Genomic DNA, 18,349 nt, shown 5'->3' with positions numbered 1-18,349 from the left:
CCAAATACTGAAACTGAACAACATGCAGCGCAGCTCTACTTCTGCATGATGCTTAGGCTGCAATCCTAAACATACTTTCTAGAGAGTAACCAATAAATCACAATGGGACTTTGTTCTCAAGTAAGTATGCATAGAACTACATTGTAAATTTCATAAAGCAAAGGGACGTGGGTGGCGAAGGGACGCGGGTGGCGCTGTGGGTAAAACCTCAGCGCCTAGGACTTGCCGATTGCATGGTCGGCGGTTCAAATCCCCGCAGCGGGGTGCGCTCCCGTCGTTCGGTCCCAGCGCCTGCCAACCTAGCAGTTCGAAAGCACCCCCGGGTGCAAGTAGATAAATAGGGACCGCTTACCAGCGGGAAGGTAAACGGCGTTCCGTGTGATGCGCTGGCTCGCCAGATGCAGCTTGTCACGCTGGCCACGTGACCCGGAAGTGTCTCTGGACAGCACTGGCCCCCGGTCTCTTAAGTGAGATGGGCGCACAACCCTAGAGTCTGGCAAGACTGGCCCGTACGGGCAGGGGTACCTTTACCTTTACCTTTAATCTGCAAGGACCAGATAGTTTTTTGATTTCTACAATTTCTAAATTGCCTTAGAAAAATGGTTGGAACCTCAATATGTCTAGCATTCATTAATCTGCTTTACAAAGACAAAACATACTTCAAAATAGGGAAGAATCACATAGGGACTTTTTATTTATTAAATTAAGGTATGAAAGTATAGACTCAATACATCCCCCCCCCCCCCCGGAAGTGACAAAGCACACATTTCATATAACTGTTTTAACATCACTGGTACAAACACTTAAAATACCTCTTGCCATTTTGTTAGGTATGCTGCAACCACAAAAACCAAATACCATCTGGTGAGAGCACCAGCTTTTTGCTTTAAAAAAGTAGTAGTGACAATGAACCATCACCACATCCGTAGTTTAAAACCATTGCTCATTACCAGACCAAAACAGCAAGATACTATTTGGGCTATATTAAAACATTTTGTATCATTAGCTTTTGTAACACAATATAGATTTCAATAAACACATTTGTTCCAACAGGTTGGTGAAAAATAGATGCAAGTGCAAAAAAAAAGTGCCCCTCAATTACTACCGTAAATGTTCCATTTCAAGCAAAACCGCAGGACACCGTAATGTCCAAGTTCAGTATGTGATAAAAATATCAGCCGGAACAAAGGAGGCAACTGGAATCAATAGCTACTGCATAAGGATCTAGGACAAAAGGAAGGCTTGCAGATGTTTTCAATACAACATCTTTAAAAAGATGCTTACACAATAATCTTTCACAGTGGAACAATGGATTCGTGCTATGATGAGGAAAGCTCAGTAACAGCCATTGTAGATTTTTGAATCTTGAGGCAAAACCAGCTCAGAATAGCAGGATTTGATTTCTTCACGTCTAAAAATGCTAATTAAGACAGAGTAAGACTCTTTTGCTGCTAGGAAGTAATTTGCAGTGTGGTTTTTGATGGTTCTCACAACATTCTGCCATTGTTGATGAATACGTCACCCACATCTACCAGACAGAGAATCTCTAATTGCATAGATGGATATGAGGAGTTTTGCTGGCACGATACATGGTGTATTCTCAAGAGAGAAGGAACTTGATGAAATGGCAGTTTTAAAAGGAGTTAACTTTCCACCCTGTTAAAATCCTACTTAAACAGGAACACAGGAAAATGGTCAGTTATGGGAAATAACTGTACCAATTGTACCAAGCTGTCAAAGAGAAAAACATTACATCTAAAGCAGTACAGGAGGTTTCTGTCACTGCACTTTTTATATTCGCTGCAGCTGTAAGACTACCGCCGGCATCTAATCTAGCACCAAAGCTTATAGCAGACTCCAATCACAGACTTTCTCCTGAGTCAAGGTGAGTCTCTATTGCATCACGCTGTACAACAGGTACATCATCCTGGATTTATCCTGCACTTCTGAGATATACTAGTTTCCTGAAGGAAGAAGTCACATTACTCTGGCCAATCCCTTCAAAATCAAAAGTCCATCCAAAGGTGATCAGTGTTATGACAGAGAAGAACTGAACTGGACTGCAATCAGATTGACTTCCTCTTTCACTGTGCATCTTTCACTCTTTGGATAGGTCGCACTGGCAATTCGAAAGAATTCATCAGCAGCATCAAGGGCAATGAGACGATCCTGCATGAGAGAAAAAGCAGCTGAACTCCATGCAAACTCAACCCTTTATCTCCAGGTAGAATTTCTATCATAGTGACGTTTTTGCCCCTGCTGGGCAACTTTAAGACTCTCTTGGGAAGTTTTCCAAACATCACTCAAGGTTGTTCGTAGCTTCTGCATATAATCTTAAACAGACAAAGGACTTGTTTACAACACTCCCTCCCATTGTTGTTTTAACAAGCTTAATGGATTGCACAGAGACTTCCCATATACTAGTTTGAGGAGCACTGAATCAGGATACACGCACATCAAGAACATAAGGTGTTGGTCCCATTCTTTTCCATGAGCTATTTTAGCAACATGCGCCCTATAGATTTATTCAGCCTTTCAACTAACCCATTGATCCAATGACAATAAGCCGGGCTTGTCCTATGTTCAATTTTAGTAATTTCAAAAATAGGCTGCATTAACCGGGACATGAAAGCTCCACCTAAGTCACTGGCGACAGTTTGTGATAAGCCCCAGCGACAAAAAAACACTTAATAAAGCTCTTGCCACAAAAGGGGAACTAATTTGTGATAATGGAATCATTTCACAAAAACAAGTAGAATAATCAATAACAGTTTAGTTATACTTCTTGCCAATTTTGTGGCTTGTGGCATTGGGCCAATAATATCTATTCCAGTTTTAGTGAATGGTTCCCCATTAATCTCTCTGGGCTGCAACGGGAAACGCTTATGATCTCCGTCAGGTCCCACTCATTGGTATACATCACAAGACCTGATATATAACATCTCAACACACATCAGGCCAGTAAAATTCCCAATGTATGCTTAAGCCCCAAGTGTCCTGGAAAGACAGCTTCGTGAGCCAGATGTAAAACGGTCTGTCTGCATGTCTGGGGTACTAGCAACTGCCTTCTCGGCTCACACTCTGGGGCAGATTTCTTTGGAAGGAATTGTCTATAAAGCAACCAGATGAAACTAACTCTTGATTCAGTGCCAGAGACAACTGTCAATATGCCATCTGTGGCTCTTGGCACAAAAGTTGCTATATTTCTATATTAATGCAAGCTTGCAGTGATGTAGAATCTTGTGCTGAATAGATCATTCCTAGTCACGGGACCAATCCTGAACAGGACTGTATGCAGCTAGGCAGGCACTACTAGGTCATCATCCAATATACGTTCCAAATCACACTGAGCAGTTCCATGAAAGCGTATGAAAAAGTAATCACAGGAGAGAGAGAAGTCAAGACTTACCACCACAAAGAGGTATCTCTCTGAAAGCTCCCAGCTTGTTGGGAAAATAGCTGTCTCCTCAGACAGCCTCAAGAGGATCTCTCGGGCTTTGCTCATGTTCTGGGAGTCACTGACAATGCTTCGTTTGGTCACTGATAACAGGGTGTCTGCTTCCTTCAGAAAACCTAGGGCAGGATTTTAAGTCCCATGTAAGCAAATGCAGGTTACTGCAAATATCTTTGCAAAGGATCAAAAGGTAGCCTTCATCTTGCAGACACATGGGAAACCCAGTGGTAAAATGAAATGGGGCACAGTATAAGTAATGGGGTTTTTGGTTTTTTTAATATCTCACTATTACACAAAATTGAGTGCATATACCGTATTTTTTGCACCATAGGACACACCGGACAATAGGGCGCACCTTGTTTTAGAGGGGGGAGAACAAGAAAAAAAAATTCTCCCCCTCTCTGCCCAGCGCCCCTTCAGCGAAGCGGCAGGAGGCGCTGCGCAGAGAGGGGGAGAATTTCCCCCCTCTTGTTTTCCCGCTCTAAAACAAGGTGCCGTTTAAGGTGCGTTCAGGCGGCTACCTTGGAAGCCTGGAGAGCGAGAGGGGTCGGTGTGCACTGACCCCTCTCGCTCTCCAGGCTTCAGGTTCCTTTCGACCTGCTCTTTGGGGCTGGCGGGGGGAAGCCCACCACCAGCCCCAAAGAGCAGGTCAGGGAGCAGCGGAAAGGCACAGCGGAGAGGCTCCTGCCATAGCCGTGCGTCACCTCTCCAGCTGGGAGAGGGTCACAGGGGGCTTCTTTTGCCCCACGCGCGCTCTCCCGGCTGGAGAGGTGACGCACGGCTATAGAGGCTCCTGCCATAGCCGTGTGTCACCTCTCCAGCTGGGAAAGGGTCACGGGGCTATGGTGTCTTCGCTCCATAGGACGCACACACATTTTCCCTTCATTTTTGAAGGGGAAAAAGTGTGTCCTATAGAGCACTTCCTCACATATACATACTGTTTGTATGTTAACTATAAGAAAATCGCCTGAGCTTAACTGGCTTACCCAGATCTTCCAAAATGCATTTCCACCGGTTTCTCACTTCCCTTCGCATTTGGCGCAGGGTATAGATGTCATAGTTCAGCTTTTGCCATTCCTGCAAAGGAAGAAGATCAGCCAACTTTACTCCTGAATGCCTTAATTCAGCTCTCTCTGATCTCCAGGGGTCTTCACATTCACAGGTACATTTGCCTTTTAAACACAATTTTATTCAGGAGCACTACATGTCCCGAGGCCAGTTTTTCTCCATACTGCACTCTAATTATGCTCACTGGGTGGGGAGGGGTCAGGGAGTTTGAACTCATCAACCAAATATTCTGCTTCAGGACAATTGCTTATAGGTGGATATTTTTGATGGGGAGGATTGCTTCCTTCTCACATAGCTATTCACAAACTTGAACTGCCGACCTGAATGCAGAGGGGACTGGTTTAAATCAAAGCAATTTTTTAAAAAATCACAGAGAGGACCAGCTTAAACAATTACATCAAATTGACAATCTGAAAATCCAACTTTTTTCAACAAACATGTCTACTAACTGGTTGCTATAACTTTTGAAATTAGTGATATTGTAGTTACCTGGTTCAGAATGCGAATAACAAACTTAGTTGGTCTCTGAGGTGCTACTGGAAGGAATTTTTTTATTTTGCAGTGTGTGTTGTGTGTTTGGGAAAGAAGTGCCCTCCCAGCTCAGCGGAATGGGGGTGGGACAGAGAGTGGCAGCAGCAAAGTCACAGAGCTCTTGATTTGTGGTGGCTGCAAAGGGGGGTGGGGGTGGAGTTGTTGTTGAATATTGTTACAGTAGTTATAGCCTTCAGGTGTGTTCTTGTTGTGCCTTCAGTGTGCAGCAGCATTTTGGTCACTGGAAATGAAATGGCTAGTTGTATTCAGCTGAGCCGCATATACAGGTAAGGGGTATGAAAATAAAAGCCCCTCCTACCCAGAGGGGTACATGACAAACTACCTTCCCCCAAAAATAAAGTGCACCAAAGACTCAGCTTTACAGCTGCAAATAAAATGTTAAGTGTGTTTTAAGTGTAATATGCAATGTGACACTAGATGGCAATAGTGAGCCTTATGGAAAATTCAACGTATTTTTAAAAAACACTTTTCAAAAAGCATTTTCAGAACGGTTTTTATATGTGTGTAGATTCCATCAAAGAAGCTTCCCTGTCAGCAGTGACTACATTTTTGTACTGGGCCATTTTTCCTCGGTGGATTATCCATGGATTGGGAAAATCTGGATTAAATGTGTAGGAATTTGGGGCTGCCATTTTGTTAAGGATGATGTGCACACATTGAAAAACCTTGCTCACATAACTAAGAGCAAAGGCACAGTAAACGGACATGGGGAGAAGCCCTTTATTTGTCTGGACATGTTCCAACTATTGATTTGCGGAATAATGGTTACCAGGAAATTGGGCATTTTTCTCTGCTTGCGACAATGTGTCTGACATTGGAGCGTTGTCTTTGTAGACCCTGTAGGTGGTGCTGTGGTTCTGTTTAGGAGCCTGTACTGTCACCGTGTAAAAAGGTAAAGGACCCCGAATGGTTAAGTCCAGTCAAAGGCAACTATGGGGTTGCGGCGCTCATCTCACTTTCAGGCCAAGGGAACCAGTGTTTGTCCACAGGCAGCTTTTCATGTGGCCAGCAGGACTAAACTGCCTCTGGTGCAACGGAACACCGTGACGGAAACCAGAGCACACAGAAACACCGTTTACCTTCTCACCACAGTGGTACCTATTTACCTACTTGCACTGGTGTGCTTCTGACCTGCTATGTTGGCAGAAGCTGGGACAGAGCAACGGGAGCTCACCCCATCGCAAGGATTCGAACCGCCGAGCTTCTGATTGGCAAGCCCAAGAGGCTCAGTGGTTTAGACCACAGCGCCACCCGCATCCCTTGTCACTGTGTAAGATCAGGAAGATACATACAGTATATCATATTGATACAGAAACAAAGCTTCATATTACAGTCTCAAGTAGAGACACACTTTGGAAATAACTAACATAGAAACTGTTATAAAACAGATAGAACGTAAACAATGAAATGATATATTTGGATATAGGGATTTTCTTATAACAGATGTCAAATACAAAAAAGCTCTACTAACACATATGACTAACAGCAAATTGACAGTAAACTCCTGTGTGGAGCAGTCCTTGAGTATTTCCCAAGTGATCCCTGCATTGTACTGCTTATTCTTAGTATTTTTTTAGTTTGAGTATTTGATTTAAAAAAAAAATAATAATAATTTTATTTGCTGGCTAAAGGGTTTTGAGGGGTTTATTTTATTTATTCAATGTGTATACCACCCTTCTTCTGAAGACTTCATGGGGGTTCACAGCATAAAAATACATAACATAAGAAAACAAGAACAAAACCCAAACAAACCAATAACCCTGATTCCACAAAAGGACGTAGACTGTTAATTAGCCAAAGTCCTCGTTGATAAAGAATGTTTTTGCCTGGCACCTAAAAATGTATAATGAAGGCACCAGATGACATTCCACAAACAGGGAACCACTACAGAAAAGGCCCGTTCTCATGTTGCCACCCTCCTGGTCTCTCGTGGAGGCGGCACACGAAGAAGGACCTCAGAGGGTGGTTGCAGGATCTGAGTCGGTTCATACTGAGATAGACAGTCCTTGAGGTACTGTCGTCCTGAGCCGTTTAAAACATCAACTCAGTTGACATTGCTCTTATAATTGGATATGTGGGCTATTTGTCCTGACAAGAGGTACAGCAGAGGCAACAAATTAAACATTTACTTGATGCTTAGAATCTGTGATCCTGTGGGCTGCTCCAGTGTTTTATTCTGCAACATCTGCTTTCATACATTAGGCTCACAAAGCGTATAGCGAGTTCAGGGCTCCTTGATTCCATGATAGGAAGGAGGAATTCAAGGTCTCATCCAGCTGCTGCTGGCCTTGCCTTTTGGTTCTGTTTGTGGCGTTGTGCTGGAAGTGGGAAGCTGTTGGTGATGCCACAGGATTGAAGTCACTGGCCGAGTACAGAAGTGGTAGTAGAGACACTTATGCAAGCAGGTTAGCCTGCAGACTCCTTATCACCCAATCCAGGTTGGTTTGCAAAACCGACCTTTGACCAAGATTTAGACATTCCACACTGCCTTAATAAATGTGTCACAGAAAATAAATATTTGCAGAAGAAGATAGGGCTAAAGGCTCACAAGAGGCTTTGTTTCCTGTGCTGTTCGCAATGGTTTTTTTACATTCATTTCATTTTGGGTTGGAATTATGCCACAATGCAACCAGCAAGAAGATTTCTATGCGTCAAGGCATTTGTGTTTTGCTTACTCTCTTTTTCTGGAGCCTTACGGATGGAGGAAAGGTGTTGGTAATACCCCATGATGGCAGTCACTGGCTCAGTATCCATCCAGTTATGGAACATCTTCAGCAGAGAGGACACCAAGTAGTTGTCGTTGCTCCTGAGACGAACTTATGGATAAAGTCATCTGTACATTATACATTGAAAACATTTACCGTGCCCTACTCAAAGGAATACTTGAAGGCAGAATTCCAAAAGCTTGGTCACAGGATTTTTGCACGTCAGCCTTTCCTGGAAAGAATGACTGGGACATTTTCAAGAATAAGAAATATCACAATGCTTCTGTATAATAATTGCAAGCAGCTTTTATACAACAAAGAGCTGATTTCTTACCTTAAAGAAACCAAATTCAACATTGTAGTTATGGATCCAGTGTTTCCATGTGGGCAGATCTTGGCTGAGTATTTATCCCTTCCTTCTATTTACTACTTGCGGGGAATTCCATGTGGTTTAGACTTTGCGGCAACACAGTGTCCAAACCCACATTCTTATGTCCCAAAATTTTTCTCAGGCAATACAGATCACATGAACTTTAAACAGAGAGTGAAGAATTTTTTAATCGGCTCGCTGGAATTCATGATATGCCATTTTCTTTATTCACCCTATGGAACACTGAACAAGGAATTCCTGCACCAAGATGTGACAGTAGCAGACCTTTATAGTCAAGCATCAATTTGGCTTCTGCGCTATGACTTTGTTTTTGAATATCCCAGGACTATCATGCCCAACATGGTCTTCATTGGGGGTATAAACTGTGCAAAGGAAAATCCACTAACTCAGGTCGGAATCCACCTCTCCACTCCCCCTTACTGAGACGGTTCAAAACTTCAGTTTGAAAATGGAGGATGAGAAAGGGATTAGGATTGAGATATTTCAGTAGACTGGAAAAATTAATAGCATGGTGCCATCTCCCTTTTGACATAATATCAGAACGTCTGCGGCCATACTACCCTGAACACGCCCAATCTTGTCTGGTCTCGGAAGCTAAGCAGGGTCAGGCCTGGTTAGTACTTGGAAGGGAAACTTAATATTGGAATCAAGAGGCACAATGCAATTACCAAGCAGATGATTTAAAATAATATGCACAGAGGCCCTGGGCTTATAAATCCTAATGCCTAATACCTTAGCTGAGCTTAGCGAACCGCCTTATTATATCATATTTATGTCAGCCTGCTAACTTGCTTTGCTGATGTGGAAAACTTTATTGTATATGATTATTATTTATTATTTTTATTGGTTGCTGTACTTATTGCATTTGTGTTTTCTGTTGTAACCTTTTCTGTGATAACTTCTGGGATGAAGAGCAATTTAGAAATATCCTAAATGAATGAACGCATATGATATGTTGTTACAGAGATTCCTGAAATTCAATAGCCTGACCAATGTCTAAGACTGAATGTGAGGGCAGGTGGACCATTAGGCTGGTCTAGGACAATTCTTCTCAGGGGCAAAAGAAAAATGTAAGCCAGGGCAGAGGAGAGAGGAGGAGGAGGAGGAGGAAGAGGAGAGGCTGCCACTATTACAGTAGTGGCAAAACAACAACAGCAAAAGTAAGTGGGGGGAGAGGAAGAGTCCCTGCTGGGGAGGGGCAGAGGAGAGATGGGGGCAACAGGAGGACCTACACAGAAGGATTTGTTCTGGACCCCACGCTGCCCCACCCCAGACGGATCTGGTCCTAGAAATGGTCTAATGTTCTCTCTCTCTCTCTCTCTCTCTCTCTCACACACACACACACACACACACACACACACACACTTGCCCTGCAAAGGTTACTTTTTCATTTAGCTTTTGGGGAGAGATGAAAATATTCCCACGTGACGCAGAATTCTGACCAAAAGTTTCTTTGTTTGTTTTGCCTAGGAATTTGAAGCCATGGTAAACAGTTCTGGCAAACATGGCATTGTGGTGTTTTCCTTGGGTTCAATGGTTTCTGAAATTCCAATGAAAAAAGCTATGGAAATTGCTGAAGCGTTGGGAACAATACCTCAGACGGTAAGAAGGAAAAATGGTAACCTCTATTCACGTAGGATGTTAAATATTTTTGTTCATTTTGCATGTGTTGCTGTCTGCTTGAAAAGTGGCTCCGAAGCTGAAGTTGACACACAACCCTTTGCCTCGCTCCAACAAGCAATCTTGCAGCTTGACACAGCATGAACCGGGAAGCTGTTCACATACAGCTCTTTAGAAATATTGCCATGGTAATTTAGATGCCAGCTGCTGGCTCAGACCCTCCTCAAAAGCTACAGCTGATATTGCTGCAAGAAGACAACAGGGGAACAAGATGTGAATAGTTCCCTGACAGTTGTCACGTTTGGCTGCATTCCAGATAAGGCTGCCAGAGCTGAGCCCTCGGCGGGGTCCCCTAATTGTACAGCAACCGCAAGTGGAACAATGCAGAAAATCCTGCTGATCTTCATAACCAACATTCTGCAACTAAATTTCAGATCATATGGACTTTAAGTTGGGATAAAAGGTAAAGGTACCCCTGACCATTAGGTCCAGTCACAGACTCTGGGGTTGCGCGCTCATCTCACTCTATAGGCCAAGAGAGCCGGTGTTTGTCCACAGACAGCTTCCGGGTCATGTGGCCAGCATGACTAAGCCGCTTCTGGCGAGCTAGAGCAGCGCACAGAAAAGCCATTTACCTTCCCGCCAGAGCAGTACCTATTTATCTACTTGCATTTTGACGTGCTTTCGAACTGCTAGCTTGGCAGGAGCAGGGACAGAGCAACGGGAGCTCACCCTGTCGCGGGGATTTGGACCGTTGGCCTTCTGATCGGCAAGCCCTAGGTTCTGTGGTTTAGACCACAGTGGCACCCGCGTCCCATTTAAGTTGGGGAGGGTGGGCTAAAAGATTATCCATGCACACCACCTCAAATCCAGAGGCTAGAAACATCTGTTGGAAAAAAGTTTTAGTAATGATAGATTGTAGTATAGCCATGTTTGCTAATCAATTACCAGTCCAGAAACTGGTAAAATTTTGCCTCCTCTGCATTTTTTTGCTACCATGACATGAGACTTCTTTCCTCATTCCTCTGAGAATACAGCTCCTTCACTGCTGAGAAGTGAAAGGAGTCAATAATAAATGGATTTCCCAAACTTGCCTCATCCTTCTTGGAAGTAAGAAATCGCTGCTTTAGCGGCCTCCATCATGTTGCCCTTTCTCAGACTTCCTAAACCTGGTGCCTTCCAGATGCCTTTGACTACAGCTCCCATCTGCCCCAGCCAGCCTGGCCAGTGGTCAGGGAAGATGGGAGCTGTAGTTCAGAACAACGGGAGGGCATCGCGGTGCTGTGGAAGAAACCATGTTGCCGTGGTAATATAAAAATAGGCTCTGTCAGTGCCTGGATTATTATTTATTTTTAAAAAAATAATTTATTGTTAAGAATTTATTGTTAAGAATTTCCTTTTCAAAAGAAAAGGAAAGAAATGGTTTACAAAATTCTACAAAATACAGTGTTACCAAACAGGATCTGATGAAAATATATAAATTCTTTATAAAATCATAGATCACTGTTAGACAAAAACGGACATAAAATAAAACCAAAATAAATAAACTACAGGTAAGTGAATGTGTGGGAGGTAGTGACTGGAGCTCTTTATAGCACAGACATAATGGTTAAACAAGAGAAAGTTACAAAACGTAGACCCTATTATATCAAGGGAAAGTGATTAAAGTATTCAAATGCCATGAGTCACTGAGCCATATTCATTTCTAGGCTGAGGCCATGTTTCTCTTTGCTTACAACTGAAATGAAGTCAAACTAAACAAATACAAAATCTTCCTTCTTTCTTTGGCCCCTAAGGACTCTCAGCTTATTAGTTAGTTTTTCTAGCAGGGCAATATCACACAGTAAGATTGGCCCCATCTATTTTCCCCCAAAACTGTAATGGTCATTCTAGCGGCAATAAGCAGCTGTACTATCAGCACTTTGTGCAAATGGTGCAAATTTTGATTACCCTCAAATATAAGCGTAAAAATAAAAGGGCTAATTGAGATGTTAGGATAATGTGGCGGCTTAAGATCTTATCCATTTCTCTGAATGCTGTTGCTGAAAATTCTTGCACTCTAACACAACCCCAGCATAGGTGGATGTATGACCCAATTTCTGAACATCCCCTCCAGCACCTTGGGTAAGCTGATAAATTTATATAAAAGTGCACTTTCATTCTTTTATATACAGGCAGTACCTTATTTATTTGTTGTTAACCGATATCCCACCTTTCCAACTAATGGGGCTCTTCGAAGAGGCATTGCACCCTACGTAAGAGATATGAGAGAGTGCTTGTTCAAGTGCAATTTGAAGTTTTTGTAAGTGAAGTGAAAAGATACATTTCCTAATCTATGTGTTTCCTTCCTCGTGAAGGTGCTATGGAGATATACAGGAGAAACACCCCCAAATCTTGCAAAGAACACAAAGCTTGTGAAGTGGCTACCACAAAATGATCTGCTTGGTATGTCTGGGGCAGGAATTTTGTTGTTGTCTATAACCAGCCCTTAGTGCTGCTTCAATGCCATTAGCCTCTTAGCAATACCATGAGAGAGTGTATCTAAATACTGTTTAGCAAAGTGTAAAGTAATGTGATGTTGGATGGACATGCTCCCACATTGCTCTTGGTCATGTACACTCATAGCAAAGCCCTGTGGCTGCAAAAGCTGGGCTAGGAAAAGAAAACCCTGCCGGGTGCTTTATGCTCATAGTGTGCATAAAAAAACTAAGGAAATGGTTGAAAGGACAGTGGGCACAGATGCCAAAATGTGAGCCATGAATAATAATAACACTGGTCAACAACAAATTTGTTGTCTGCGTTTTTTCAGTTGATTTAGGACGAATCTGATGCGCTGAATCCAAAAATCACATTGGTTTTGCTCAATCAGGTCAAGTTTTTGAGCTATGGCCACATGCCCTGAAATAACAATCTTCCCAGATTAATGCCACCCCTCCCCCCTGGCCCACAGTCCGCGACTGGTGGAGGACAGAGAAACCCGGGGGCGCCATCTCTCGTAAGGTAACTGTTGCCCCTTCGCGCACCCAGGTCTCCGTCACACAGGCCAGGTCGACCCCCTGAGAGATAAAGAAATCTCGCAGGGTGGCGGTTTTGTTGCCTATAGACCTGGCATTGCACAACACCAGTGACGGAGGTGAGTAATCCTTGCTCACCCTACCCTCGTCCCTTGGGATGGGGCGCAGATTGGAAGGGGTACGAGCATATCCGGATCTCGATCCCCTTCGCCTATGACATCTGCCCCCACCACCATACCTCCCTCGCCCCTCCACGGTAGCAATCCCAAGCCTCATACTAGCCTCCATTTACAAAATAGAAAAACAAAACAAACCAAAAACAATTATACCAAAACAAAACCAATCCCCACCCCACACAATATCCAACCCCAAACCAAAATAAAACGGAACAAAATAAAAATACATAAATAAAAACCACTGTTCACGGTGGTAAAGGTAAAGGTACCCCTGCCCATACAGGCCAGTCTTGCCAGACTCTAGGGTTGTGCGCTCATCTCATTCTATAGGCCGGGAGCTAGCGCTGTCTGCAGACACTTCCGGGTCACGTGGCCAGCGTGACAAGCTGCATCTGGCGAGCCAGCGCAGCACATGGAACGCCGTTTACCTTCTCGCTGGTAAGCGGTCCCTATTTATCTACTTGCACCCGGAGGTGCTTTCGAACTGCTAGGTTGGCAGGCGCTGGGACTGAACGACGGGAGCGCATCCTGCTGCGGGGATTCGAACCGCCGACCATGTGATCGGCAAGTCCTAGGCGCTGAGGTTTTATCCACAGCACCACCCGCGTCCCTGTTCACAGTGGTACAACCAAGAAAAAAGTAAAAACACCTTTAAATAGGGGTGAGGGGGAAATTTGATTTGAAATAGGGGTGAGGGGGAAATTTGATTCAGTTCGCATTTAAAGGCAAGCTTACTTCATTCGCACTATCCAAAACAATCTGTGAGCTGAATCACAGCCGTTCTTCAAAATTCACACAGCTCTGTATTCCGCAATGCAGGTAACGTACAAAATTTATATATTATGGTGAAGCATGCATAAAAATGCTGAAAGTAGTAAAAATAACCTACAGGAATCCATTATATTAGGAAAAATTCACACTAAAACATTGGCGAGTTTTCATGGTAACTACTACTACTACTACTACTAATAATAATAATAATAATAATTGCAAACTGGCATAGAGGTATGGAGAACTGAACATAAGACTGGTAAGATGAGAAACTGGGAGAAACCAAAACTGACTGATTTGCTCATCCTTACCCATAACCACTTGCTGGAGTGAAAATTGCATTCAGTTCTGTGGAAAACAATGACTGACCAAAGTACCATTGGCTTTAATGGAATTTAGCACCCAACTAGACAGGATACTGGAGGCAGCTGATATCCTGCTTTCTACAGGTGCACGCTTGGTCCCAAGAGGACAGGACTCCCTGCAGGACTCCTGGTACAACCCAGGACTTGATGTTCAGTGTCCCACATCTAATATTACATGTGGTGTCAAATATGGGGCAGGTGGGTGTGGTTTGAAGAAAACAGCCTCACAGGCCAAATCTGGTGGGTCAAATCTGGCTCTCAGGCCAAAGGGTCTTCACCCTTTATATTGAATTGAGGGATCAGGGATGGAGAACCCAAGTCTCTTTATCTGGCCTTCAGGACTCAACACTGGCCATGCCCCCAGGCCACATCCTTCACTGGCCCTACTCTGCACCCTACCTGCCTGGACCTTGAACTGGACCTGCCTTGCCCTTGAACTGTGATAGCACCTCTTCCTTGCCTGGATGGAGAGTGGCAGGACCCACCACTGGTCTGGAGTCCTAGAAGGCTGTCCATGAAGGAATGTGACCCTTTGGCTGACAGAGGGTCCCCACCCCTGGCCTAGATGGCCTAGAAGGGGGCCACTTCTCTCCTCCCACAGTTCTGTACCATCCTTCTGAAAGACATTTTGCTAGACTGTACATAACAGTCCAAGGAGATCAGCTTAATCATATGGCTGTTTAATTTGAACTTCAATTGGCTGCTTCCATAAAAATGCAGTTTTAAAACTTGGCCTAGATACGTTGTCATTAGCAGAATGATAAGCCTGTTGGTATTTCTCCACCTCCTGCTCTTTCCTCAACAGCTCATCCAAAGGCCAGAGCCTTTATCACTCATGCTGGCTCCCATGGGGTCTATGAGGGAATCTGCAATGCAGTACCAATGGTGCTGATGCCGCTTTTTGGAGATCAGATGGACAATGCAAAGCGGATGGAATCTCGAGGAGCAGGAGTGACTCTGAATGTAGTGGACATGACTTCCAAGGATTTATCTGATGCACTGAAGGCTGTTATTTATGATAAAAAGTGAGTAATGAGTGGTACAAAACTCATTTTAGGGTTGGTCCAAAGTACCGTATTTCTCACTCCATAAGACGTACTTTTTTCCTCCTAAAAAGTAACTATGTCTGTGCAAATGTCTGTGCATCTTATGGAGCGAGTGCGTGGTCCCTGGAGCCAAATTGTCCAGCGGCAAAAAGCAGATGTGCTTTTATTTTTAGAAAGAGGGAAGGAGGTGTTGAAACAAAGCCGCTGAGTAGCTGATCGGCAACCAATCAGGAGGGAGATCAGGGCTCTAGAGATAAAGGAGGCTGCCTGGGAAGGGGGAGGTAAAAGCACATGGATCCTCAGGATTTTTGCATTGTGTCACCCCAAATTCACTATCAGATCACATAGGGTGTCCATGGTTACAGCCTGCACCCCAAAATCACGCATCCACTGTTTCGTGGGGCCGCAATGGCACAAAAACATGGCTACAAAGCACAGATCCACATGGATCCTCAGGATTCTTGCAGTGGGTCACCCCAAATTCACTATCAGATCACATAAGGTGTCCATGGTTACAGCCTGCACCCCAAAATCACGCATCCACTGTTTCGTGGGGCCGCAATGGCACAAAAACATGGCTACAAAGCACAGATCCACATGGATCCTCAGGATTCTTGCAGTGGGTCACCCCAAATTCACCATCAAATCACATATCATGTCTGTGGCCACAGCATGAACCACAAAAATCATACATCCACTATTTCGTTCAGAATTTTTTTTTCTTGTTTTCCTCTAAAAACTAGGTGCGTCTTATGGTCAGGTGTGTCTTATGGAGCTAAAAATATGGTACATTTAAAATCAGAATATGCAAGGAAGTATACCATGGAAATATACGGGGCGGGGGGAGTGTTCTGCACTGGGCGTGGGGGAGGGTTGTAGGGTGCCATGGGGGTCTGTTGGGTGGCAGGGGGGCTGCTGGGGGTGGACTTCCTGGTGGGATGGGAGCTTGAGGGCAGCACGGTGGTTGCTTGGTGATTCGGGCCCTGCAAGGGGGCAGAGCCAATACTTGTCATTGAAATCAGCGGGGGTTGCTACACGGCTGCTGGTGACAGGTGAAGAAGAAAGTCTCTTCTTAACAACCCCTCTGTTTTAACTGCTTTGATTCTTTATCGGGACTCTGGGTCCTCTGCAGTAGTGGTTTTAAAAATGTCTTGTGTCAGACCGTGGCATTTTCAGAAGCTAATCAAAGCATTATCAAAGCAAAGTTAAGTAATGGCAACGTTCCGTAAAAGAAAACTTTCCCTACAATGAGCAGCTGGAATGGAAAAGGACGGCCTTGGAGGAACTGTCAGGAAGCAGCAGTGAAGGCAGGGGGCACCTCCCTCCACATTGGGAAGTGGCCCCGTTCTTGACTACCTACCAGCTCCTGCTTCCCTCAGCCGGCCACATTCTGTGTTTAAGAGACACTGACTGAGATCATCCCTCCTCCAACTGCCACCTGCTGGTGGTCACCAGTATCATCAGTTTCCCCACAGAAGTTCCTGGACACTGCATCATTCTCCATTTTTATCTCCAAGGACCTGTGATTAGCAGCAGCTGTCACGTGGGAGACAGATCAGCTATGTGAAAGATCCACCAGAGAAAAATTAGGGTTCAGCTACTAAAAGCACCGGAACTCTGGCCTCAGTCACCCTGTATAAGCTGTATAGAGAGTATCCCGAAGTGTGTGCATCACACACAGGAACAGGGGAGGGGTTTGCATCCCATGTCCCCAGTCTCTCAGAACAGTATCAACTCCACTTGGATTTCAAATGCTTTGGAAATCTGCTTCTATGCTGTGTGTTTTATTTCCCTGTAATATTTACTTCCTAAAGAGGTTCTTTTCTTTTAGGTATAAAGAGAACATCCAGCGTCTCTCAGCTCTCCACCTGGACAGGCCCATTGAACCTCTTGACCTTGCGGTGCATTGGGTGGAGTTTGTGATGAAGCACAAGGGGGCGCCCCACTTGAGGCCGGCAGCACATGACCTCAACTGGATCCAGTATCACTCTCTTGATGTCATTGCCTTCCTCCTGGCTGTTGTACTCCTTGCCCTATTTATCTCACTGAAGTGCTGCCTGTTTTGCTGCAGAAAGTGTTGCTGTAAAAGTGGAAGGATGAGCAAGAAAAGCAAATCAAAGTCACACTGAAATGGGGTGGAGCATGTAAGATGAAGAGGAACAGAAGAAACTGGGTCCTGCTCTTGGGGTTCAGAAGGCAGAGGTAGCCAACACGATGCCCTCCAGAGGTTTTGGATTACAACTCCCATCAGACCTAGCTAGCATGATCAGAGATGACAGGAGCTGTGGTACAAAATATCTGGCGGGCACTGTGTTGCCTACCCCTGTCTTAAAGCATCCTTCCTCAGTCTCATTCCCAATTTGCAGGAGCTCTTAAAAACACATACATGATGATTTGCAAGGTCACTTCCATGCCTATATATGAATTCAAACTATTTTAGTCAATGAACAAGCAATCTGATAGCCAAGGGACCTGTGAACTTCCATACAGATCCCACAGTTCTGTAGTCAATTGATCTGTTGGGGAATCAATTGCTTGCATAACTTATCTTGAACTGATGGGTCGAGGCCCACACATGGGGTCAGTGGTGCCACCAGCGTTTCTGAGGGAGGTTTATTTTAACAGGAAGAGAGAGATGGAAAACACAATGGAAATGTTCAGATAGCAGAGAAAGGAAGCTGGGCTACCTTTAACAATGGAGTGAGAGAGTGGACTCTGACAAGTGGAGCGCATTGCACAGGGTTGATAAAAGCTGCTTATGGGAATGCCGCCTTCCATAGGAACCCCCTGCCCCCTCATCCTGGAAAGAGAAGAACAAGGTGTGGCCTTATAATGCCAATAAATATAAGGAGAAGGAGGACAGGCATATGCAATATATTTAAGGTGGAACGTGCTTTGCTGGTGGACCTGAGAAGGTTGGCTATTAATGGTATACATGAGCCGTTCCCGTGTTAGTTGAGTGGGCTACTGGTGTCTAAAGTCAATCCAAGTCCAAGCACTCTCAAAACATAAATGCCTTCACAGATGACCCTCTCCCTTTGGAATGGCAGCGCAGCCGCGTTTGTTGGCTGTAAGTGTTAATTAGAACATTAGAACAAACTCCTCTTTCCCCTCCTACTTCAGAAATGTTGTTGTGACAGCATCTCCTGTAATATTAAGAAGACAGGGAACCTCCTTGTGAGCACCT

General features: G+C 44.4%; 2 protein-coding genes across 2 annotated transcripts in view; one reads left to right on the top strand and one right to left on the bottom strand.

The window, feature by feature from the left end:
• Nucleotides 1–666: 666 nt before the first annotated feature.
• The window catches only part of MREG (melanoregulin), a 39,080-nt gene continuing 21,397 nt past the window's right edge, over nt 667–18,349 (bottom strand). The window contains exons 3-5 of the mRNA XM_083475206.1: nt 4,441–4,531; nt 3,410–3,573; nt 667–2,169 (exon numbers count right to left, since the gene is read on the bottom strand). Coding sequence (XP_083331332.1) covers nt 2,035–2,169; nt 3,410–3,573; nt 4,441–4,531 — 390 coding nt within the window. The 3' untranslated portion in view covers nt 667–2,034. The remainder of the gene's footprint in view (nt 2,170–3,409; nt 3,574–4,440; nt 4,532–18,349) is intronic.
• Nucleotides 7,457–17,649, top strand: LOC310693467 (UDP-glucuronosyltransferase 1A1-like). The gene is made up of 5 exons (XM_083475643.1): nt 7,457–8,560; nt 9,641–9,772; nt 12,148–12,235; nt 14,922–15,141; nt 16,994–17,649. Exons 1-5 carry the CDS (start codon nt 7,652–7,654, stop codon nt 17,289–17,291), a joined length of 1,647 nt encoding a protein of 548 aa, XP_083331769.1. The 5' UTR covers nt 7,457–7,651; the 3' UTR covers nt 17,292–17,649.

Source organism: Podarcis liolepis, assembly GCF_965112155.1.
Source record: "Podarcis liolepis genome assembly, chromosome: 1".
Taxonomy (NCBI): Eukaryota; Metazoa; Chordata; class Lepidosauria; order Squamata; family Lacertidae; genus Podarcis; species Podarcis liolepis.
This window is presented reverse-complemented; position numbering and strand designations above follow the sequence as displayed.

What these genes read in the sequence shown, in the direction of transcription:
- LOC310693467 (XM_083475643.1), top strand. Translation starts at nt 7,652, where the DNA reads ATGGTTTTTTTACATTCATTTCATTTTGGGTTGGAATTATGCCACAAT. An exon ending in AGGAAAATCCACTAACTCAG is followed by an intron (nt 8,561 to 9,640) that starts GTCGGAATCCAC and finishes TGTTTTGCCTAG; the next exon opens with GAATTTGAAGCCATGGTAAA. An exon ending in ACCACAAAATGATCTGCTTG is followed by an intron (nt 12,236 to 14,921) that starts GTATGTCTGGGG and finishes TTTCCTCAACAG; the next exon opens with CTCATCCAAAGGCCAGAGCC.